The sequence below is a fragment of the Entelurus aequoreus genome, linkage group LG17 (assembly GCF_033978785.1).
Source record: "Entelurus aequoreus isolate RoL-2023_Sb linkage group LG17, RoL_Eaeq_v1.1, whole genome shotgun sequence".
Classification (NCBI taxonomy): Eukaryota; Metazoa; Chordata; class Actinopteri; order Syngnathiformes; family Syngnathidae; genus Entelurus; species Entelurus aequoreus.
The window spans coordinates 52,447,718-52,474,293 of record NC_084747.1 but is presented as its reverse complement, the minus strand read 5'-3'; the positions used below and the strand labels follow the sequence as shown (position 1 = coordinate 52,474,293).

Genomic DNA, 26,576 nt, shown 5'->3' with positions numbered 1-26,576 from the left:
AAGGGCTGGGCGATGAAACGATGATATGAATCGCAATGAGTTTACATAAAATTTTCATCAAGGGACGAACTATGGTAGTGTTGTCCCAATACCAAAATGTTGGTACCGATACCGGTGCCAAAATTATTTCGATGCTTTTTGGTACTTTTCGGTAGTTTTCTAAATAAATGGGAAGCACAAAAAATATGGCTTTATTTTAACAAAAAATCTTAGGGTACATTAAACATGTTTCTTATTGCAAGTTTGTCCTTAAATAAAATAGTGAGCATACGAAACAACCTGTCTTTTATTAGTTAGTAAGCAAACAAAGTCTCCTAATTTAGACTGCTGACATATGCAGTAACAAATTGTGTCATTTATCATTCTATTAATTTGTCAAAATTATTAAGGACATGTGGTAGAAAATGAATTATTAATCTACTCATTTACTGTTAATATCTGCTTACTTTCTCTTTTAACATGTTCTATCTACACTTCTGTTCAAATGTAACTGTTGTTTGGATACTTTACATTAGTTTTGGATGATACCACAAATTTGGGTATCAATCCGATACCAAGTAGTTACAGGATCATACATTGGTCATATTCAAAGTCCTCATGTGTCCAGGGACATATTTCCTGAGTTTATAAACATAATATGGATTTAAAAAAAACAAAATAAGATTTTGTAACGATAAAAAATATCGACATAGTCATAGTAGTATCGACGAGACACGCTCCTGTACTTGGTATCATTACAGTGGATGACAGGTGTAGATCCACCAATGGCGTTTGTTTACATTTTGACGGTGGTGAGCTACGGTGTGTAGTGAAGCATGTTTAGCTATTCCTCGTCCTGCAAGGATGATACTTGTAAGAAATGTATTCATTAGTATCGTGGTACTATAACAATACGGATATACCGTACAACCCCAAACTATCGGTATCAAATTTGGCGAAGTCCAAGGTGACTTGTCTTGGAGGAAAGAAGACAAATTTGTCTTGCAACGTGCAGACTTTATTATAACTTGTAGCAACACGGCACATTCAGGCGCTGGAAAAACCCTCAGAGCAGCAAACATCTCTCGCCAGCTATGCACACACGCTGTCGATATAACCCGCTTCCACCTTTATTCCCGCCCCCCGGCACGTGTCAAAGTTCACACATGGCCCCACGATAGCTGTCAAATGTTATGCCTGCAACACTGGTGTAGCAGCCAGCACCAGTAGGCGTCAGACTTGGTCAGAGTTGAAATGAATGCACTTACTTTATGTATCTAAACAGGGTTTTACGTTGTATCATGTTATTCTGTGCATCTCTCGTGTTTAAGCCCTGACCGAATGTACACTATATTGCCAAAAGTATTTGGCCACCTGCCTTGACTCACATATGAACTTGAAGTGCCATCCCATTCCTAACCCATAGGGTTCAATATGATGTCGGTCCCCCTTTTGCAGCTATTACGGCTTCAACTCTTCTGGGAAGGGCTGTCCACAAGGTTGCGGAGTGTGTTTATAGGAATTGTCCACCATTCTTCCAAAAGCACATTGGTGAGGTCACACACTGATGTTGGTCGAGAAAGGCCTGGCTCTCAGTGTTCGTTCTAATTCATCACAAAGGTGTTCTATCGGGTTCAGGTCAGGACTCTGTGCAGGCCAGTCAAGTTCATCCACACCAGATTATGTCTTTATGGACATTGCTTTGTGCACAAGGTTGGGAGCATGGAATTGTCCAAAATGTTTTGGGATCCTGGAGCATTCAAAGTTCCTTTCACTGGAACTAGGAGGCCAAGCCCAACTCCTGAAAAACAACCCCGCACCATAATTCCTCCTCCACCAAATTTCACACTCGGCACAATGCAGTCCGAAATGTACCGTTCTCCTGGCAACTTCCAAACCCGGACTTGTCCATCAGATTGCCAGATGGAAAAGCGTGATTCATCACTCCAGAGAAGGCATCTCTACTGCTCTAGAGTCCAGCGGCGTGGTGCTTTACACCACCGCATCCCACGCTTTGCATTGGACTTGGTAATATATGGCTTAGATGCAGCTGATCGGCCATGGAAACCCATTCCATGAAACTCTCTGCGTACTGTACGTGGGCTAATTGGAAGGTCACATGAAGTTTGGAGCTCTGTAGCAACTGACATTTTTGTATCCTCATTTTGGATGCTACACTTCTGACCGCTAGGGGCAGTAATGCCAGTTGAAGGTAATGTAAATTGACACATGAATTAAAATGGCAATGAGAAAAAACTTGGTAATGCTAATTTGTGTGCATGGTGCAAAGTCTTGGGTCCTGACTTGGTTTGTCTTACAAGGACTTGGTCTTAACCATGCGGCTCCTTAGCGCCGCCCTAGTGGATCCCTGGAGCAGTTTTTAAAAAAAGATTAAAAATGGAAAAATATTAGGGAAAAAATATGTTTTGGTTTTTGTTTGGTTTTTGTTTGAGGAAAAACATGACACAAACCTTTCCAGTTGTTAGAAAGCCCACTGTTTAATATGTTTAATATGAGTATTTGGTGAACATCGTTTTGTCCAACTAATTTCGGCGGTTCTTGAATTCACCATAGTGTGGACTGTGACGCAACAGTTTGTTTACATGTAAAATATTCCACTCCTTCTTTGTCTCATTTTGTCCACCAAAAGTTTTCATGCTACACAAAGGTGAGCTTTGTTGATGTTATTGACTTGTTGGAGTGCTAATCAGGCTACTTAGGCTAGCTGTATGTACCTATTGCATCATTATGACTCATTTGTAGGTACAGTATATTTGAGCCCATTTAATTTCCTTTACTTTTATCCTCTTTGTATTTAATTTAGTTTTGCATGTTCCGTAACACATTATCTGTATGTAATATTGGCTGCATTTCTGATAGTTGTTTGTGTGCCATGTTGTTCCAGACCACAGCAAACGTTACCTAGCTTGCCAAAGATTCTAATAAATCTATTTTCGAGAAGACAGCCTGCCGTTTCCTTTAACTTGGACACACGCATCTATACCTTTGGCCATTAAAAGCCAGTAATTTCCAGGAGTTATCTCACCTTCTAATGGTTTCTAATGTTGTAAAAATGTGTAGAATAAATATACAATTTCAACATTTCTATCAACGAAGATTGCGACACATAGTCATTTTGATAGTAGTATTATAGCAAATATAGACACTTTCGTAATGGGCTGCCTTTATTATAGCACTTATATAAGACTTTTCATTTTCTGCGGCCCCAAACAGATTATTTTTTTGTATTTTTGGTCCAATTTGGTTCTTTCAACGTTTTGGGTTGCCGACCCTCGTCTTAACCGTTCTAAGTCTCGGTATACAGTAAGTGGTGTTAACTGCAAGCCAACGTGTGTGTTTACTGGTCTTTAACCTGACTGAACACTCTAATGGGCGCCTGACTAATTGGATGGCTTTGAACGACTGTCATATCGACTGACCGCTTGACCGACTCACTGGGTTTCTTATTTTTGCTTTCCAGGAGGAGCCCTTTGTGATGGTCTCTGAGAACGTTCTGGGCAAACCCAAGAAGTACCAGGGCTTTTCTATCGACGTCCTCGATGCTCTCGCCAACTACTTGGGCTTCAAGTACGAGATCTACATCGCCCCAGACCACAAGTATGGCAGCTTGCAGCCCGACGGACAGTGGAACGGACTGATGGGGGAACTGGTTTTTAAGGTGAGGAACACCCCCAAAAAATTATAATAATACACATTTGTGCCCTATAAGTGCAGACTTGCCACAAAAAGGGTGCTTAATTGTTGGCTATTTATGCAAAATGCTGTGAAGCAATGCACAAGGGGAAGCATGCAAAACGTCACATGCTATCGGCGTCACTTATGCTAAGTACGGCCTTGGCTTCCCTCCCGGAGGCGACTCTGCACACACTCGTTGGTCCCCTTTTTAGCAGCGCAGTAAGTAAGTAAATCATGTCACGTCCAAAAGTAAATATTTAAATGAAGACACCAAAGGGGGCCCGATGTTTAACTTGTTTATATTGACGACACTGATGTGGTTTCTCCAGCAGGCTTGTATGAGTGGATTACAACATGATGACATATTTCGTGAAATAATAAACCTTTTTTTTTTTTTAATCCACCAAATAATTTAGGGATATCCTGAAAAAGGGAACATAACATGTTTAAAAAAATAGGGAAATAGAAATGAAACATGGCATAGAGGCAACATTGAATTGGTATAATAAGCTATTTTTAAATTATGTTTTCTTATCAATTTTTTTTCTTCTTTCAAGTATAGTTTTCACTTTATTTTCTGTTTTATATTTTTCTAATCATAACCTAATTTTGATTCATTATTGTTTTAATATATGGTCTAATACAGGGGTCCACATAGAGAAAAATGTACTCCCAAGTGAGACGAACTGGTAAAATCACGGCACGATAACTTAAAAATAAAGAGAACTTCAGATTGTTTTTTTTTTTTGTTTAAAAACAGAACAAGCCCATTCTGAAATTGTACAAATCATGTTTTTTTACACTTACATGTTGCTGTTAATAGTATTCTATCTGTATTTGTCGTTATTTATATTTTCTGAATAAATCATGTGATAATGTTCATCAGCCAACTCATTAGTGTTAATTTTCAATCTATTAAGATAAAAAAATGATATCAAAATCAATTTACAGGATGTGATTTATGTAGTTTGATCATTTTCCTCGACTGATGTACTAACATCAGGTGGTTTTTTTTGTACATATGTAGCATCATCTACTAAGATACAAAGAATTGCTATTGCGACATCCAGTGGACACATTTAGAACAGCAGTTTCTTTCATTAAAAAATTTCAGGTTAATTTTTATACTTAGCAAATTCATCCTACGGGCCGGATAAAACCTGTTCGCGGGCCTGATCCGGCCCTCGGGCCGTACGTTTGACACATCTGGTCTAATATGACCATGACTTTTGTTGTACAATATTACAATTTTGGTCCAAAACATTTCTATGTTGTTTTATTCTAACCTTTTCATTATTGTTTTATTCTCATTATATCTACTTCTTGTAATGCGTGCTTCTCATGAATTTCCTGAAAGAGTATTTAATTTAGGTAGAATAATATAATTCACCCCAGACATGTTTTGTGCTTTTATCTTAAATTTTAATTTTTTTTTAAGAAAATTAATACAAACAGGAAGTCGTGTGAATTAAACACCTTCACATTCATAGCAGTGTCAACTTCCCCACAAATATCAACCAATCAAAGTTAACAGACTTTTTTAGGTTCTTGTTTACATTTTACAGTTGTCAATTTCTTTTTATACTTGTTAATGTTTAAAAATGGGAAGCATCTCCGACTAAGAATGGAAATTGTTCACATTTTAACTGATACTTGTACCAAATGGGTACTTTAAAAACGATGTCAGTGCGTAAACGGTGCCCAAACCAGTACTTAAAAAAATGCCCATTTTGTTAAAAAATAAATAAACAAGCTTTTATATTTTGTATGGGATTTAGTGACATTAAAGTTAAGCAGACCAGTATTTGAAATATTTCAGTTGTATACATTAAATCAGGGGTTCTTAACTGTTTTGACCTAGGGGCCTACTCCAATAATAACACTGAATTAGTAATCTTACTCTTGATTTTAATCGTATTCAATAATTATATCTAACCTACTTACAGTTTACAACCCTGTCATAAGATATGAAGTTAATCACACATATTATTATCTATTTAACACATAGACTTTAGGCTTAGGTCAGGCTGATTAGAAAAATAAGTACTAACCAAATTTACTGCATAAGAAGGGACTAGGGTTGTCCCGGTCCCAATAATTTAGTACCAGCACAGGTACCAGTATGCATATCGATACTTTTTCTAAACTTTTCAATACTTTTCAAAATAAATAGAGCTACGAAAAATGTCAATATTGGCTTTATTTTAACAGAATATCTTCAATCAATCAACCAATGTTCACTTATATAGCCCTAAATGTGTCTCAAAGGAGCCCGAATAGAAAACACTCTATAACCCGCAGACTTTTTTTGGGCTCTAGGAATCACTAATAAGCCGGAGTTCTTTGAACGCAGATTTCTTGCCGGTACATAAGATACAATACAATCGGCAAGATAGGATGGAGCTAGACCGTGTAGTATTTTATACGTAAGTAGTAAAACCTTAAAGTCACATCTTAGGTGCACAGGAAGCCAGTGCAGGTGAGCCAGTACACTACATTGAATACTCACCGTCAAAGAACAATTTTACAAGGTTAAAATATCAATTAAAAGGCATTGAAATGGCATCGACCCTGAAGGGAACGTCTTCCCTGTGCTCCTCGACTACAGTCTGCACCGGACCGAACAGCAGGACAGGTGTAACAATTACATATTTTCCTGTCAGTCTTCATAACCCTTTGTTCATTATCTAAATGTTTACCCAAGTTTGAAGCAAAGGTGTAAATACTAATCGCCACATTTGGGGAGGCGTGTTTTAAAGCAGCTGTTGTGAGAGTAGCGTATGTGTGTGTGCCCCTTTAAGGACGGCAGTATGTGGTGTGAGTGACGTGAGTGAGTGAGTGAGTGGACAAGTTAGAAGAGGTAGCGCCAGCATGTGCAGTAGTGTCAATAGCTTTGGTGGATGTCCGATCGTGCCCTGTGGAAATTATAAATAAAGTGACCAAGTTGTAACTAATCGACGGCCTCGTCATTCCGACCAAGACCGACCCCTAACCCAAGAGCGGAGGTTTACGGACCCATTGTGAAGTGAAAGGTGCCTCCCTGTTTAAAAGTGTCACCTTTATTGTTAGTTTTGAATCCCAAATACCTCCATATTGCGCTTCACGCACCATCTTTATTAACCAGTAGAATTGTCGGGTTTTTTTGCCATTTTTCCTCTCTAAGATGTTATTGCTTGTATGCACTTTGTGTGTGCGTTTTGACACAGTCAACATCACGCGCCTTGACACTACCAATTTATTGATCCGTTTTTTTCGGCTACTTTAGCTAATGGCATGCCAGCACCCATGGCTTGCTCTCGGTGTGTAAGATATGTTTAGCCTCGTCCTCCAGTGGTAATGGTACTTCATAATGATACTTGATAATGATACTTAAAATACTAAGAAATGGAGTTTATTATCCGTAACGGAGGTGATTGTAATAGGTGGGAGCGGCTGCATATCGTGTATGGAGATACATAGTTGCTCGCTAGTCTTTTATCATCTCTTTTACAAATCTGTTGGGGTTTTTTTTAGACTCGTATGGCCGTCGGGAATGTTTCTTCAAAACGTAGTGCAACAATAAGTCATACCGATAACGCCAGTGTTCCTCCAGCAAGTACACAAGTTACTTTAATATTGATAATTACTTATTCAGCATGAACTAGAGAGCGAGCGTTTGAATTTTGTCAGGCACGGTAAACACTCATTACACATTAAAGCTCTCCGGTGAACTTTGACTGGTCCATTACAACACAGGAATAACAACAACAGTACAGCAATTCAAATATATTCAAACATTAAACAACCCCCTTAAAATACACTAGAAATATTGGCGGTGCATCTTGTCGAGGCACACTTTTGTTTTCTTGCCTTAAGATGATTTATTAGGCATGTGCATGAGGTGCATTTATATTCATGTTTGCAAGCAACCTTTCGATGCCTTCCCAGGGTAGTGTTTCATTAGGGTCCGCACAGGACCTTTTCAAAAGGAATCCCAAAGGGAGTCCTTTTGCAATGGGACGAAAGGACCCTATTGAAATTGTAAGGTTTTATTATTATTATTATTACTATTTATTATTATTCTTTCTTTATTATTCCGCAGCTTTGCGCACTACTTTGCCCCCCTTAACATGCTTCAAAACTCACCAAATTTGACACACACATTCAAACTCGGGAACACTACACTTTAGGTAAAAAACCAAACCCAAAAAAATCACAATTGCACTCTAGCGCCCCCTAGGAAGGTCGTAGAGACATGAAACAAAAACCTGTATGTAGGTCTCACTTAGACCTACAATTCATAATTTCACTTCTTCGGGCGAAAACCAACAGTTGGCAATTTCCCCTTCAAGACAAAAAATGACTAAAAACACTCATTTTTTATTTTTGAGCTGTAATTTGACCCCCTTAAAATACTTCAAAACTCACCAAAATTCTCACACACATCGGGACTGGTGGAAAATGCGATCTAAAAAAAAACCGAATCCCAAAACTCAAAATTGTGCTCTACATAATTTTTGGAAAAAAATGAGAAAAAACTGCTCCTCAGAGGAAAACTCTGACAAAACTGCTTGTAACTTCCTGTAGGAACGTCGTAGAGACATGAAACAAATACCTCTATGTAGGTCTCGCCTAGGCCTACATTTCATAGATTGACACCCTTCAGCAAAAATCAACAGGAATTTTGTAATCTCCATTTCAAAACAACATTTTTGTACAAAACGGTCACCAAACATCAAACGTTATCTCCTCTGAGCGCGTTTGTCGTTTCGGCTTCAAACTGCTACAGGAGAGAGATTGAACCCTTCTGATTAAAAGTTCTGTACGGATTTTTGATAAGTGCTACCGTTTTGATTTTACGAGCCTTCAAAGACCCGCAGCACTGATGCTGCTCCGGTGCCAAAAATGACAACGAAAATGCAATTAGACCTTCTTTGTCCTCAATACACACAATACCCTATAATGACAATGTGAACTCAGACACAACTTCCTCTAACTCCCAGTACCAATATCGTAGAGACACGAAACGAAAACCTCTATGTAGGTCTCACTCAGGACTACCACTGGACAAAAGTATTGGACACCTAGGACTAGCACCTGCCAAAAGGCGGACCCGACCAATGCTGCTTGCAGCTTTAATTTCTATTTGTTTTCCATATCTTCCTCTTTTCTCGCAACTCTTAAAAAGCTTGCCATAGCCTATTTGCGGCTTTGTCTCCGATTCTAAACATTTTTAATTATAATTTTCCTCACTTCATTTAACCTTTCACACTTGTGAGACTGTTCACATTTCTATTATCGGTCCTATTCAACAGCTCCCGAAAGGATGCTTTGAGCTCAACCCGTATTAATGTGCAGTGGCAGTAAATAAATTGACGATGCAAACGCATGTTGTTACTTTAATGTTTAACACTCCACACAACAAAAAACACAATTATGGGCTGCGCGATGCCAATGTCCTGTCAACATGTTGAGACTTTACACACAATATATACAATAACATACACTGCAGTTGGTTAACAGAACAGCTAAGCCAATGTTCCCTCTAGTTTTGTATGTGTGTGAGCCAAGGCAAAAACTCCCTGAGCATTCAGTGGAGCCCATGTGAGCAACATCAGACGTGCACACTGTGGCTACACCAGCAGCACACCTGTCCCAAACCTGACTAAATAACAAGTTCAATCTCCTTCCATCCAACCATTTTCTACAACTTGTCCCTTTCGGGGTCGCGGGTTGTGCTGGTGCCTATCTCAGCTGCATTCGGGCCCTGGACAAGTCCCCACCTCATCGCAGGGCCAACACAGATAGACAGACAACATGCTCTTATTATTATAATCAAATGACAGCAGTCATTTCCATGAGGTTATTTTCTAATATAAGTGTTTAGGCCCACTTACAATGACAATAACAAAAAATATTGTTTTTCATGAACTGTGTACTTGTATTGTTTGTCTGGGTGGAGGTCCTGCTTTGGAAATAATGTGTACCCCTTTCAAACATTGCATTTAATTCCCATTAAAACATCCACCTGTTGCACAATGAGATGTAAGCAGGGCATCATCATGTGTACATTCCTGCAACTTCCTGTTTGTAAAAAATATATATTTTATTAGTATTTATTTAATATACTAACAGCATATCATGATTAATATTTATAAATTAAGATTCCTAATAAATCACACTACAATAAGCACACATTTGATTGGTAAATCATAGTGTAACGACCTGGAATTACACTTTATGTGTGGTGTTGGAGTTGTCTGACTTTTTGTGTGGCTGTAAACGCATCACTGGCTATGTGCCACATGTGTATGTGTTGGCGCAAGTGAGAAAGAGCGAGCGGCTGCTGTTGATATAACAAAGTTGCTTTTGGTCTGGTTTGTACTGCAGAAAATGGCCAGTTTTGCTAGATATAATTTTTTTTACTAATGTTTTGGTGATGTGTTTATGGCCGACAATAAAGAGTTTTGCTCAGTAAAGTGATGGATGGAATTCATGTCCTCAAAGCGTCTCGACAGACGTTACAATATTTGAACAATGATGACGAAAACTGTTTTCTCTGTCGTGTCCGTGTGTCGAAAATTGTAGTGCGCTTACTTTTTTATTTGATTTTGTGCGTGGCATAGATTTGCCGTGCGCAGAGGACGCTTGAGCAGTGCGCAATTGCACAGGCGCGCACCTTACAGGGAACGTTGCAGCTAACGTCTTATTACTTGACTGAACAGTGTGTTTGTTTATGTACAAACCCCAAAACCAGTGTAGTTGGCACATTGTGTCAATCGTAAATAAAAACAGAATATGATGATTTGCAAATCCTCTTCAACCTATATTCAATTGAATAGACTGCAAAGACAAGATACTTAACGTTCGAACTGGAAAACTGTGTTATTTTTTGCAAATATTAGCTCATTTGGAATTTGATGCCCGCAACATGTTTTAAAAAAAGCTGGCACGAGTTGCGAAAAAGACTGAGAAAGCCGGAGAATGCTCATCAAACACTTATTTGGAACATCCCACAGGTGAACAGGCTAATTGGGAACAGGTGGGTGCCATGATTGGGTATAAAAGCAGCCTTCATGACATGCTCGATCATTCACAAACAAAGATGGGGTGAGGGTCACCACTTTGTGAACAAATGCATGAACAAATTGTCCAACAGTTTAAGAACAACATTTCTCAACGAGGTATTGCAAGGAATTTAGGGATTTCACCGTCTATGGTCCGTAATATCATCAAAAGGTTCAGAGAATCTGGAGAAATCACTCCATGTAAGCGGCATGCCCGTGACCTTCAATCCCTTAGGCGGTACTGCATCAAAAAGTGACATCAGTGTGTAAAGGATATCACCACATGGGCTCAGGAACACTTCAGAAAACCACTGTCAGTAACTACAGTTTGTCGATACATCTGTAAGTGCAAGTTAAAACTCTACAGAGATAGACTCCAGCAACCCCCGTGACCCTGAAAGGGACAAGCAGTAGAAAATGGATGGACGACCACATTTTTTTTTTCAAATGTGTAACAGTACCAATCTGAGTCAAACCGTGCTGCTTTGTTTTGCATTGCAGCGGGCCGACGTGGGACTCTCCGCCCTAACCATCACGTCGGAGCGTGAGAGCGCGGTGGACTTCACCATGCGCTACATGGACTACTCCGTGGGTGTACTGCTACGCAAGGCCGAGCGCACGGTGGACATATTCGCCTGCCTGGCGCCCTTCGACTTGTCGCTGTGGGCGTGCATCGCAGGCACCGTGCTGCTGGTCGGCATCTTGGTCTACTTGCTCAACTGGCTCAACCCGCCCCGATTGCCCATGGGGTCCGTGTCGTCAACCACTCTCTACAACTCCATGTGGTTTGTGTACGGATCCTTCGTACAGCAAGGTATGTACAATATGCATCTCTATCATCTTCCCCAGAGTTTGACCGATTGTTTGCAAACGAGTGTTGATTATTCGCGTCTGGAATAAACGTAGGGAAACTTGACATCACTACCTGGCTGCCACCAGAAGGGGCGCTGTTGATTCATTCTCTACTGGTTTGCTGTGTGAAGAACAACAGTATCACTTCAGCTAGTGGGAGTTGACTTTGGCATGGAAACAGGAGTTCAGAACATTTTGAGAGGGAGATGGCTCCAGTAACTGTTAATAGATTATCAATTGATCCAAAAAAATGTGTTTTAAAATGGTGATATTGTTTTACTCTTAAAGGGGAACTGCCCTTTTTTAGGAATTTTGCCCATCATTCACAATCATTATGAATGATGATGGGGCAGCATATATATATATATATATATATATATATATATATATATATATATATATATATATATATATATATATATATATATATATATATATATATATATATATATATATATATATATATATACATACATACATACATACATACATACATACATACATACATACATACATACATACATACATACATATATATATATATATACAGTGGGGCAAAAAAGTATTTAGTCAGCCACCCATTGACAATCAATTGGTGGCTTACTAAATACTTTTTTGCCCCACTGTATATATATATATATATATATATATATATATATATATATATATATATATATATATATATATATATACATACATACATACATACATACATACATACATACATACATACATACATACATACATACATACATATATATATATATTCTCTTACACACATATATATATATATATATATATATATATATATACATACATACATACATACATACATACATACATACATACATACATACATACATACATACATACATATATATGTATATATATATATATATATATATATATATATATATATATATATATATATATATATACGTGTATATATATATATATATATATTTATATATATATATATGTATATATATATATATATATATATGTATATATATATATATATATATATATATATATATATATATATATATATATATATATATATATATATATATATATATATATTAGGGCTGCGAATCTTTGAGTGTCCCACGATTCGATTCAATATCGATTCTTGGGGTCACGATTCGATTCAAAATGTATTTTTTCCGATTCAACGCGATTCTCGATTCAAAAACGATGTTTTCCCGATTCAAAAGGATTCTCTATTCATTCAATACATAGATTTCAGCAGGATCTACCCCAGTCTGCTGACATGCAAGCAGAGTAGTCGATTTTTGTAAAAAGCTTTTATAATTGTAAAGGACAATGTTTTATCAACTGATTGCAATAATGTAAATTTGTTTTAACTATTAAATGAACCAAAAATATGACTTATTTTATATTTGTGAAAATATTGGACACAGTGTGTTGTCAAGCTTATGAGATGCGATGCAAGTGTAAGCCACTGTGACACTATTGTTCTTTTTTTTTATTTTTTATAAATGTCTAATGATAATATCAATGAGGGATTTTTAATCACTGCTATGTTGAAATTGTTACTAATATTGATACTGTTGTTGATAATATTCATTTTTGTTTCACTACTTTTGGTTTGTTTTGTGTCGTGTTTGTGTCTCCTCTCAATGAGTGTTGCTGGCTCGGGTTTGGTTTTGGAATTGGATTGCATTGTTATGGTATTGCTGTGTACTGTTTTGTTGGATTGATTAATTTAAAAAAAAATAATAATAAATGTTTTTTTTGAATGAGAATCGATTCTGAATCGCACAACGTGAGAATCGCGATTCGAATTCGAATCGATTTTTTCCCACACCCCTAATATATACAGTATATATATATATACATATCTAAATAATGTAATATTGCTGATCATTTCCAAACATAGACATAGTTCTAATCTTTGATCACATTTTTTGTCACTTAAAACTATCTGAAAATGTGAAATCTGAAAGAAAATTAGCGACACAAGACCATATAATGCTAATGTGGAGTGACCGCCAATGATAGCAAACAAGTAAGAAGTAAAGAAGTAAGAAGCATTTGTCCCACCAGGATTGACCGGCGGGGTAATGACCTGCTTCCTCCAAGTTATCTCTCCCCAGATTTACCGTAATCCAGCATTTGGTGCTCAGGTGTGGATATCAAGGGGAGGATTTGAAGCAGAGTCAGGAATTACAAATGTGACCTTAAGAAGAGAGGGCATGGAAAATAAGATTTGGCAAGATTGGGTTGAGTTCCCACGGTTGCTAAAGTATGCTAACCGAGGAAAGGGCATGTGACCTTATCGAGGGAAATGAAAAGTGTTGTTCCAAAAGTACTATGTGGATAGATGGCTTGTATGCTTAGCAAGAACCTTTATGGATTTTAATTAACGTTAAAGGTTCCATTTATTCGAGTAGGATTCAACTATTTTAAGTTTCAGAGGTGTATCAGAAGTGTGTTGTCGAAAATCTAGCCTTTGTGAGAGAATTTTGACGGTCTAAAAGTGATTTTATGAAACATTACGTTTTGTGTGTCTGTAGCTTTAATCAGAATCAGAATCAGAAATACTGTATTAAATGTAGCACATTACTACCCATCTCTGCATATATCACATACAACAAGGTAACATTAAGGAATGATACACTAGGGCACAAACATTAGAAACACTAGCATAAAGTTCCATTCTAACATTCATTCACTTTTTAACTGTGACATTATTCTAGGTTAGCCTATTTCCCTGACTGAACGGTCATACTTACCGATTCCACGCCCGTAGCTGAGTAATAGATTCATTTTAGGATGTGTAGCGTAGACCTGTCCAACAAACCCGCCCTCTTTTTTTTTTTGTATTCATATTAATCAATCCAACAAAATAATACACAATAATACCATAATACAATTACAATTCCAAAACCAAACCTGGCCCTGCAACATTCAGAATAGCAATCAACAGAGCCATTGAGAGGACACACAAACATGACCCAAAACAATCCAAAAGTAGTCAAACAAAAATGAACAACATCAACAACAGTATCAATATTAATAAGAATTCCAACATAGCAGTGATTAGAAATCCCTCATGGACATTATCAACACAGCCATTTAGAAAAAGTAAAATAAAAACATTACAAAAATGAACAATCACAGAGGCTTACACTTGCATCGCATCTCATAAGCTTGACAACACATTGTGTCCAATATTTTCCACAAAGATAAAATAAGTCATATTTTAGGTTCATTTAATAGTTAAAACAAATATAAATAATGGATCCATATTCCAAAATATGACTCATTATTATCAAAGCTAAATGCAGTTTTTTCTACTGATATCATTTCCATACACTGCAAAAAGTCAGTGAACAAAAATAAGAAAAAAAAATACAAAAATGAGGGGTATTTTATTTGAAATTTGAACTAAGCAAAATTATCTGCCAATAGAACAAGAAAATTCAGCTTGTCAAGACTTTCCAAAACAAGTAAAATTAATAATTATGCCATTATCTTGACATAATGATATGCGCTCGGCATTACATTTCTTGAAACCAGCAAAGTTATACTAAAAACTAATTTATTGTTCTTAATGTAAAGGCAACAAGGCAAGCGCTTGTTAGTCTCTGGGTCTCCTAGCCGCTCAGGCAAATCATATTGTCTAAAAATGCATTTTTCCATGGATAACATGACATCATCGCGCCAAGTGTGTGCTCTTTCAGTCAATTAGTGCGCATATATACCCGGGAAAAAAATTGTAATTGTAATTTTGAGGAATTTATCTGAATGTGCATGAACTATTTCTGTTCAAAATTGTTTGAAATGTTAAATGTTTAAATATTAACTGTCAGTTTACTGTACTGTGCCAACTGTACTACTATATGAGTACGTATTTTCTATTGTTTCATTGAAAATAAAACAGCAAAGTCCATTTGGCTGTCATCTGTTTTAATTATGAGACACATTTGTGTCTAAATCATGATTTTTTTTTCATGCTTGAAATAAGAAATTATTACTTTAAAAAAGTAGTTTTATACTTGTGAGTGTTGATGACACAGCTTTGCAACATTTGATTACTTTTTTAAAGTAATAATTTCTTACTTCAAGCATGAAAAAAAAAATCATGATGCCGAGCGCATATCATTATGTCAAGATAATGGCACTAGCATTTACTTATTTAAGAATATTTTTCAACATATTGAGCAAAAAGATTTAAAAAAAATTTCTACCAAGAAAAGTGCACTTGTTATTAGTGAGAATATACTTATTTTAAGGTGTTTTTGTTAGCTAATTTTACTTGTTTGGGAAAGTCTTGACAAACCAAATGTTCTTGTTCTATTGGCAGATAATTTTGCTTACAGGTAGTTCAAGTAAAATACCCCTAATTTATTTATTTATTTATTTTTCTTGTTTTTAAACTCTGACTTTTTGCAGTGTACACTGCAAAAACTGAAATCTAAGTAAGATTAAATATCTCAAATAAAGGTGATATTTGCTTATTTTCTGTCTGATAAGATAATTCTTCTCACTAAGCAGATTTTATGTTAGTGTTTTACTTGTTTTAAGGATTTTGTCCTAAATGATCTCAGTAAGATATTACAGCTTGTTGCTGAGATTTGAATGTTGAGTAAAACATGCTTGAAACTAGAATATCAACTGTTGCAAAGCTGTGTCATCAACACTCACAAGTATAAAACTACTTTTTTAAAGTAATAATTTCTTATTTCAAGCATGAAAAAAAAAAATCATGATGCCGAGCGCATATCATTATGTCAAGATAATGGCACTAGCATTTACTTATTTAAGAATATTTTTCAACATATTGAGCATAAAGGTCAATTAGTTTTTTTTTCTACCAGGAAAAGTGCACTTGTTATTAGTGAGAATATACTTATTTTAAGGTATTATTGTTAGCTAATTTTACTTGTTTTGGAAAGTCTTGACAAGCCGAATTTTCTTGTTCTATTGGCAGATAATTTTGCTTAGTTCAAGTAAAATACCCCTAATTTTTTTTTTTTTTTCTTGTTTTTTAACACTGACTTTTTGCGGTGTATGAGTTGGACTATTAACATCTATCCATTTTATTTTAGTATTACCCGTTTTTGTTATGATGCATATTGAAAGAAATGCATTTTTACACTTCGATGACACGTTACTACCGTATTTTTCGGACTATAAGTCGCAGTTTTTTTCATAGTTTGGTGCGACTTATACTCAGGAGTGACTTATGTGTGAAATTATTAACACATTACCGTAAAATATCAAATAATATTATTTAGCTCATTCACGTAAGAGACTAGAGCAGGGGTGTCAAACTCATTTTAGATCGGGGGCCACATGGAGGAAAATCTACTCCCAAGTGGGCCGGACTGGTAAAATCACGGCACGATAACTTAAAAATAAAGACAACTTCAGATTGTTTTCTTTTTTTTTTTAATAGAACAAGCACATTCTGAAAATGTACAAATCATAATGTTGTTGGGGTTTTTTTTACACTTACATGTTGTGGTTAACAGTATTCTATCTTTATTTGTCATTATTTATACTTTCTGAATAAATTATGTGATAATATTCATCAGTCAAATCATTGGTGTTGATTTTCAATCCATCAAGATAAAAAAAATAATATCAAAATCATGTTATTCATGTAGTTTGATCATTTTCCTGGACTGGTGCACTCACATCATGTGGTTACTTCTTCTTTTTTTTTTTACATATGTAGCATCATCCCCAATGATACAAAGAATTGCTATTGCGACATCTAGTGGACACATTTATAACGGCGGTTTCTTTCATTCCAAAATTTCGGCTCATTTTTATATTTAGCAAACTTATCCCGCGGGCCGGATAAAACCTGTTCGGGGGCCTGATCCGGCCCACGGGCCGTACGTTTGACACCCCTGGACTAGACGTATAAGATTTCAGGGGATTTAGCGATTAGGAGTGACAGATTGTTTGGTAAACGTATAGCATGTTCTATATGTTATAGTTATTTGAATGAATGACTCTTACCATAATATGTTACGTTAACATACCAGGCACGTTCTCAGTTGGTTATTTATGCCTCATATAACGTACACTTATTCAGCCTGTTGTTCACTATTCTTTATTCATTTTAAATTGCCTTTCAAATGTCTATTCTTGGTGTTGGCTTTTATCAAATACATTTCCCCAAAAAATGCGACTTATACTCCAGTGCGAATTATACATGTTTTTTTCCTTCTTTATTATGCATTTTCGGCCGGTGCGACTTATACTCCGGAGCGACTTATACTCCGAAAAATACGGTAAATATACAACGACCGTGCTCATCTCGCGAGGGGCGGGTCAGAGGCAATAAGATAGTTTTTCCTGCATTACGTCATGAATACCCGCCGGTATCAAAAGCGACTGTTGAGTGTTCTCTCTCTTTTCTCATGTTTGGTACTAATAAACAGTCTCTGTTGGAACACCATTCAACAAGTCACTTATGCATAATGTGGACCCTTTAAAAAAGGCTTAAAGCGCGAGTTTACTGGAAGAAATACACTAATAAAGAAAAATAACATGTTACTTTCTCCGCAGGTGCAAAACAGCAATTTGCCACTGAGCTCGTCGTCTAGAGTCACAGAAAGTTTGCTTTTTGCTTTCAAAAGTCGCTGAATGAGACGCTGATGAGCATTCCGCCCTCCGCTAAACAATCGTCCATCTTGTGCGGCGGCGGCGGCGGCTGTTTGTGGTGCTAATGATGATGCACGCTAATTGCTGTTTGATTTTGGCAATCATTTCTCTTTTTAGAAGTAATTGACATTTTAGTCGTGGCGTCGTTAATGAGGAAAAGGAGTGAGTCGGCGAGTCGTTTCGTACGGCTCGTGTCGTGGAAGTATCTGCGAGAGACGCGAGCGGCTCTTCGGTCACAGGTGATTCGTCACTGATTTGGCAGGCCGGAAATATCTTGCTCGGAATTAGCAGAACGTGAATGTAAGGTTGAAGTAGGCAACTCTTTAAAAGGCATCTTGGAAAGCGAGGACATGCAGTGCATTGCAAAAAGTCAGTGTTCAAAAACAAGAAAAATAATACAAAAATGAGGGGTATTTTATTTGAACTGAGCAAAATTATCTGCCAATAGAACAAGAAAATTCGGCTTGTCAAGACTTTCCAAAACAAGTAAAATTAGCTTACCTCAATGAACCCCAAAATACCTTAAAATAAGTATATTCTCACTAATAACAAGTGCACTTTTCTTGGTAGAAAAAAAAAGAGACTTTTTTGCTCAATATGTTGAAAAATATTCTTAAATAAGTAAATGCTAGTGCCATTATCTTGACATAATGATATGCGCTCGGCATCATGATTTTTTTTTTCATGCTTGAAGTAAGAAATTATTACTTTAAAAAAGTAGTTTTATACTTGTGAGTGTTGATGACACAGCTTTGCATCAGTTGATATTTTAGTTTCAAGCATGTTTTACTCAATATAGGTCATAAAATCTCAGCTACAAGCTGTAATATCTTACTGATATCATTTAGGACCAAAACCCTTAAAGGCCTACTGAAATTATTTTTTTTTATTTAAATGGGGAAAGCAGATCCATTCTATGTGTCATACTTGATCATTTCGCGATATTGCCATATTTTTGCTGAAAGGATTTAGTAGAGAACATCGACGATAAAGTTCGCAACTTTTGGTCACTGATAAAAAAAAGCCTTGCCTGTACCGGAAGTAGCGTGACGTCACAGGTTGAAGGGCTCCTCACATTTCCTCATTGTTTACACCAGCAGCAAGAGCGATTCGGACCGAGAAAGCGACGATTACCCCATTAGTTTGAGCCAGGATGAAAGATTCGTGGATGAGGAACGTGAGAGTGAAGGACTAGAGTGCAGTGCAGGACGTATCTTTTTTCGCTCTGACCGTAACTTAGGTACAAGCTGGCTCATTGGATTCCACACTCTCTCCTTTTTCTATTGTGGATCACGGATTTGTATTTTAAACCACCTCGGATACTATATCCTCTTGAAAATGAGAGTCGAGACCGCGAAATGGACATTCACAGTGACTTTTATCTCCACGACAATACATCGGCGAAGCACTTTAGCTACGGAGCTAACGTGATAGCATCGGGCTTAACTGCAGATAGAAACAAAATAAATAAGCCCCTGAGTGGAAGGATAGACAGAAAATCAACAATATTATGATGGACCTGTAACTACACGGTTAATGCTTTCCAGCCTGGCGAAGCTTAACAATGTTGTTGCTAACGACGCCATTGAAGCTTACTTAGCTACGGGACCTCACAGAGCTATGCTAAAAACATTAGCTATCCACCTACGCCAGCCAGCCCTTATCTGCTCATCAACACCCGTGCTCACCTGCGTTCCAGCGATCAACGGCGCGACGAAGGACTTCACCCGATCATCGATGTGGTTGGCGGCCAGCGTCGGATAGCGAGTCTGCTATCCAAGTCAAAGTCCTGCTGGTTGTGTTGCTGCAGCCATCCGCTAATACACCGATCCCACCTACAGCTTTCTTCTGTGCAGTCTTCATTGTTCATTAAACAAATTGCAAAAGATTCACCAACACAGATGTCCAGAATACTGTGGACTTTTGCGATGAAAACAGAGCTTTTTGTATTGGATACAATGTTTCCGAATACTTCCGTTTCAACCATTGACGTCACGCGCATACGTCATCATACATAGACGTTTTCAACCGGAAGTTTCACGGGAAATTTAAAATTGCACTTTATAAGTTAACCCGGCCGTATTGGCATGTGTTGCAATGTTAAGATTTCATCATTGATATATAAACTATCAGACTGCGTGGTCGGTAGTAGTGGCTTTCAGTAGGCCTTTAAAACTGGTACATCGTCCAGTCCACCTTCCGTGCGTTTACTGTACAATTGGGAAATTTAGAAATTAAATGGAGGACATCATGAAAATAGTGATCGGCCGTAGTAATTTGTCGTTTGCAAATGATCCAGAGAAACGAGAGAATGAGCGAACGCTACAGAATTAGAGACTACACCTTGAAAAGGTGAGCAGCAGGAAACCAAAGCTGATGCATTTGTGTTTCTGAATGCCAATATTTGCTTAAGACTAACAAAAATGGTTAACTGGATTCTGCTTTTTTTCTTGTAGTTTGCACATTTTATCTTTCGTTATGTGATAGTGGGTTGTTTCACTGTAAATACAGTAGAACCTCAACCAACAATCCGAAATAATTATGTGACGATCCTCTTGAGTCAAAACACTTAAAATCCTTTATTTTCTCAAAACTCGACAGTGCGCCTAATAACCCGGTGCGCATAATGTACGGAACCATTTTGGTTGCGCTTACCGACTTCGAAGCTATTTTATTTGGTACATGGTGAAATGACAAGTGTGCCCAGTAGATGGCAGTCACACATAAGAGATACGTGTACACTGCAATATGACTCAAGTAAACAACAGCAAAATGTTATATGTTCTATTGAAAATATAGAACATCAAAAATCTGTCATGATCCATGGTCCGGATTATGTTTTTGTATTTTCTGTTAGTTTTGGACTCCTTTAGTTCCTGTTCGTGACACCTGAGTTTGGTTTGGTTGCCATTGCTGCTTATTGTTTTCACCTGCCTCTGGTGTTTGGGACGCTCACCTGTCTCTAATCAGAGGCATTATTTAAACCTGCCTTTGCCAGTCAGTCAGTCTGGCGTCATTGTTTGGGAGGGCCATTTTAAAACCTTAATTCTAGCCTGATTTAGCCATTCCTTTCCCACTTTTGACTTGTGTTTGGGGTCATTGTCCTGTTGGAACACCCAACTGCGCCCAAGACCAAACCTCCGGGCTGATAATCTTAGGTGGTCCTGAAGAATTTGGAGGTAATCCTCCTTTTTCATTGTCCCATTTACTTTCTGTAAAGCACCAGTTCCATTGGCAGCAAAACAGGCCCAAAGCATAATACTACCACCACCATGCTTTACGGTAGGAATGGTGTTCCTGGGATTAAAGGCCTCACCTTTTCTCCTCAAAAACATATTGCTGGGTATTGTGGCCAAACAGCTCAATTTTTGTTTCATCTGACCACATAACTTACCTCCAGAAGGTCTTATCTTTGTCCCTGTGATGTGTTTTCTTTATTTTCATGACTATTTACATTGTAGATTGTCACTGAAGGCATCAAAACTATGAATGAACACATGTGGAGTTATGTACTTAACAAAAAAAAAGGTGAAATAACTGAAAACATGTTTTATATTCTAGTTTCTTCAAAATAGCCACTCTTTTGCATTGAAAATAAAGAAAACGCATTGAATGAGAAGGTGTGTCCAAACTTTTGGCCTGTACTGTTATTTGTTTTGGTAATTTGTTGTGCTTTGTTCAACCGTCTTATTTGTAAATCTCTACTGTACGTCTATAATAGAAACAAGTGATTTAATTATACACTACCGTTCAAAAGTTTGGGGTCACATTGAAATGTCCTTATTTTTGAAGGAAAAGCACTGTACTTTTCAATGAAGATAACTTTAAACTAGTCTTAACTTTAAAGAAATACACTCTATACCAGGGGTCACCAACGCGGTGCCCGCGGGCACCAGGTAGCCCGTAAGGACCAGATGAGTAGCCCGCTGGCCTTTTCTAAAAATAGCTCAAATAGCAGCACTTACCAGTGAGCTGCCTCTATTTTTAAAATTGTATTTATTTACTAGCAAGCTGGTCTCGCTTTGCTCGATATTTTTAATTCTAAGAGAGACAAAACTCAAATAGAATGTGAAAATCCAAGAAAATATTTTAAAGACTTTGTCTTCACTAACTGACAAAGAAACAGATAACAGATTTGGTGTCCAGTTCAAAGTGTGACATGATTTATTTAAAAATTTGAGAGTTGACTTTTGTACTTTTACATGAGTTATTATTTGTACAAACATGGTGCAAAGTAATTCATGATTTGTTAAAACATGTTAGTGGCTAGCTAGTTAAAATGGGATATTGTGATTTCACAAGTCTGTCTTAGAAGGGATCATTTGAAAATGTTCAATTTGAAAAATGTGCACTTAGAGAAAATATAAAAATAAAGTGTTGCATATTGATATTTATCTGTTTCTATATATATTTATTGTGAGAAATCATTAAGATGACCAGTGTTTCCACAAATATAAATATCATTAATTATTAATAATAACATAGATTTAAAGGTAAATTGAGAAAAATTGGCTATTTCTGGCAATTTATTTAAGTGTGTATCAAACTGGTAGCCCTTCGCATTAATCAGTACCCAAGAAGTAGCTCTTGGTTTCAAAAAGGTTGGTGACCCCTGCTCTATACATTGCTAATGTGGTAAATGACTATTCTAGCTGCAAACGTCTGGTTTTTGGTGCAATATCTACATAGGTGTATAGGGGCCCATTTCCAGCAACTATCACTCCAGTGTTCTAATGGTACAATGTGTTTGCTCATTGGCTCAGAAGGCTAATTGATGATTAGAAAACCCTTGTGCAATCATGTTCACACATCTGACGACAGTTTAGCTCGTTACAGAAGCTACAAAACGGACCTTCCTTTGAGCGGATTGAGTTTCTGGAGCATCACATTTGTGGGGTCAATTAAACGCTCCAAATGGTCAGAAAAAGAGAACTTTCATCTGAAACTCGACAGTCTATTCTTGTTCTTAGAAATGAAGGCTATTCCACAAAATTGTTTGGGTGACCCCAAACTTTTGAACGGTAGTGTATGTTTCATGAATATACTCAAATTACATTGAAACCAGCAGTAAGGCACCTTAAGTCAATGTCACCTTAGCTGAGGAGGTTTCCCCTATTCCTGACCAGTGGCTGCAACTGGCCAATGAATAAATGACTAGAAGTAATAAGACTGTGTCAATGCAAACACTTGGCCTATTTACACTACTCTTTTCCACCCGACACCTTCGGTGCTGCCACCTTGGTGGGTTTCACCTTGGAATTATATCCCTAGGGAAGAGTAGTGGGAGTGTGAGGTATGGATGATGAGAGTGAAGACAAGCTCGATGCCCGTGAATGTTGCTTTGGGCGTTCTCACACTTGACTTTGAGTGAGAACAAGAAGCCTGCTGAGAGACTATTTTTTCTGTGCTTTGGTTTCCTGTTTTTTCTTTGGTCTACACTGGTGTAACATCACCGTATTTTTTTTATTCCTTCTCTCCACAGTCTTTCTAAGTCACACCTTTTCTATTAACTCGGCTAACCACAAATCGACGCACTATTTCAGTATTATACTTCACTGTCTCCACTTTGCTCCAGCGCCACACTTTCCTGCTGCCCTCAGTCTCCTCTTGGATAAGAATGATATCCTCACTGTACATAAGGGAGAGCCTGGTTGTCCTCCATTGTTTTTGCTTGTCCATTATGATTGTGGACGTGCCAAACTGAGGCAAGTAGAGCATAAAGCCAGTAGATAGGTTTTCTGTAACATTTCCGCTTTTACACTGTTTTAAAGAGGTCATATTATGATTTATTTGTACATTTTAAACACTTTCTTGTGGTCTACATCAGTGGTCCCCAACCTTTTTGTAGCTGCGGACCGGTCAACGCTTGAAAATGTGTCCCACGGACCGGGGGGAGAGGTGGGTGTGGGGGGGGTTATTTTTTTTATTTTTTTTTATTTTTTTTTTTTATTTTTTTTTTTATTTATTTATTTTTTTTTTTTTGGGGGGGGGGGGTTATTTAATTTAATTTAATTTATTTTTTTATTTTTTTTCATTAAGAAATACAATTAGGTGTGCTTACGGAATGTATACCTGCAAACGGTATTGATCTATATTGATAGATAATGTATATATTGTGTTTTTTATGTTGATTTATAAAAAAAAAAAATAATACTAAATAAAAAAAATAATAAATACAATTAAAAAATATATATATATATATATTTCTTGTGCGGCCCGGTACCAATCAGTCCGCGGTTGGGGACCACTGGTAATGGTGGTTCTTTGGTCCAAATGTTGCATAGATTATGTTTTACAAAAATGTTTCAAGTCGCTTTCTGACCGTCTTTTGGGGGCGTGCCTCCACTTCGGCACATCTTCTCCCCGACAGCCATTGTGTAGTTTTTAGCGCTTTCATAGCGAGTCTACTGACAGATTAACTTTGAACTATATGCTACTTTTTTTTTTAGAAATGGCAAAAGCGGAGGACGCATGTGCATGTACGAGCCAGTCTGCCGCACAACAACAGGATCGCGAAAAATAAGCTTATTGGTTACAGCATTGGACTACAATGGCAGACCCGCGCAAAGCAATTTGGGTAAATGTGTACCATATATGGATAATCGGATGGCGTCATAAAATCAAATTAATGTCACAGTTTTGCAAAAAAAAAGGCCTGATTGGAGGAAAAATGAAGGAAGGCAAGATTGTTTTATAATTATCTCCTCTGTAAATGAACAAGGAGATTCATATTTTTTTCCTACCACTTGTCCTTAATAATGTTGACAAAATAATACAATGGAAAATGACACAATATGTTACTGCATATGTCAGCAGGCTAAATTAGGGGCCTTTGTTTGCTTACTTACTACTAAAAGACAAGTTGTCTTGTATGTTCACTATTTTATTTAAGGACAAACTTGCAATAAGAAACATATGTTTAATGTATTCTAAGATTTTTTGTTAAAATAAAGCCAATAATGCATTTTTTGTGGTCCCCTTTATTCTGAAAAAATAATCAAAAAGTACCGAAAAGTATCGAAATAAATTTTGGTACCGGTACCAGTACCAAAATATTGGTATCGGGATAACACTAGTTTGAACTATACGCTACTTTTTTTTTTAGAAATGGCAAAAGTGGAGGACGCATGTGCATGTACGAGCCAGTCTGCCCCACAACAGGAAAGCAAAAAAGAAACGTATTGGTTACAGCGTTGGACTAAAATGGCAGACCAATTTACCCAGCAATTTGGGTAAATGTATACCATATATGGATAATCCGGTGACGTCATTAAAGCAAAATAATGTCACAGTTTTGCAAATTCCAAAAGGCCTGTTTGGAAGTATGAAGGAAGGCAATATTGATTTATAAATGTCTCCTCAAAGCCTCCACGGTTTGATTTCAGAATTTCCAGATTTACCGTATTTTTCAGACTGTAAGTCGCAGTTTTTTTTCATAGTTTGGCCGGGGGTGCGACTTATACTCAGGAGCGACTTATGTGTGAAATTATTAACACATTACCGTAAAATATAAAATATTATATAGCTCATTCACGTAAGAGACTAGACGTATAAGATTTCATGGGATTTAGCGATTAGGAGTGACAGATTGTTTGGTAAACGTATAGCATGTTCTATATGTTATAGTTATTTGAATGACTCTTACCATAATATGTTACGTTAACATACCAGGCACGTTCTCAGTTGGTTATTTATGCCTCATATAACGTACACTTATTCAGCCTGTTGTTCACTATTCTTTATTTATTTTAAATTGCCTTTCAAATGTCTATTCTTGGTGTTGGGTTTTATCAAATAAATTTCCCCCGAAAATGCGACTTATACTCCAGTGCGACTTATATATGTTTTTTTTCCTTCTTTATTATGCATTTTCGGCCGGTGCGACTTTTACTCCGGAGCGACTTATACTCCGAAAAGTATGGTATCAGAATCAGAATCAGAATCGTTTTATTGCCATTGTTTGAGAACGGGTTCACAAACTAGGAATTTTTCTTGGTGCAAACGTGCACCAAGTATGCAGATCCCAAATACACAAACACAAGTACAAATAGGTAAGAAAAGTTGGTTTTGCATAATAGGGCCCCTTGATCACACTGCAAAAAGTCAGTGTTCAAAAACAAGAAAAAAATATAAAAAATAGGGGTATTTTATTTGAACTAAGCAAAATTATCTGCCAATAGAACAACAAAATTCAGCTTCTCAAGACTTTCCAAAACAAGTCCAATTAGCTAACCTTAATGAACCCAAATATACCTAAAAATAAGTATATTCTCACTAATAACAAGTGCACTTTTCTTGGTGGGAAAAAAAATGAGAACTTTTTGCTCAATATGTTGAAAAATATTCTTAAATGAA

General features: G+C 37.0%; 1 protein-coding gene across 2 annotated transcripts in view; it reads left to right on the top strand.

The window, feature by feature from the left end:
- grid2 (glutamate receptor, ionotropic, delta 2) overlaps positions 1 to 26,576 on the top strand; it is a 1,088,972-nt gene that overhangs the window by 782,923 nt on the left and 279,473 nt on the right. For both annotated transcript variants that reach the window (XM_062025903.1, XM_062025902.1), the window contains 2 exons: positions 3,461 to 3,658; positions 11,223 to 11,535. In XM_062025903.1, coding sequence (XP_061881887.1) covers positions 3,461 to 3,658; positions 11,223 to 11,535 — 511 coding nt within the window. The remainder of the gene's footprint in view (positions 1 to 3,460; positions 3,659 to 11,222; positions 11,536 to 26,576) is intronic.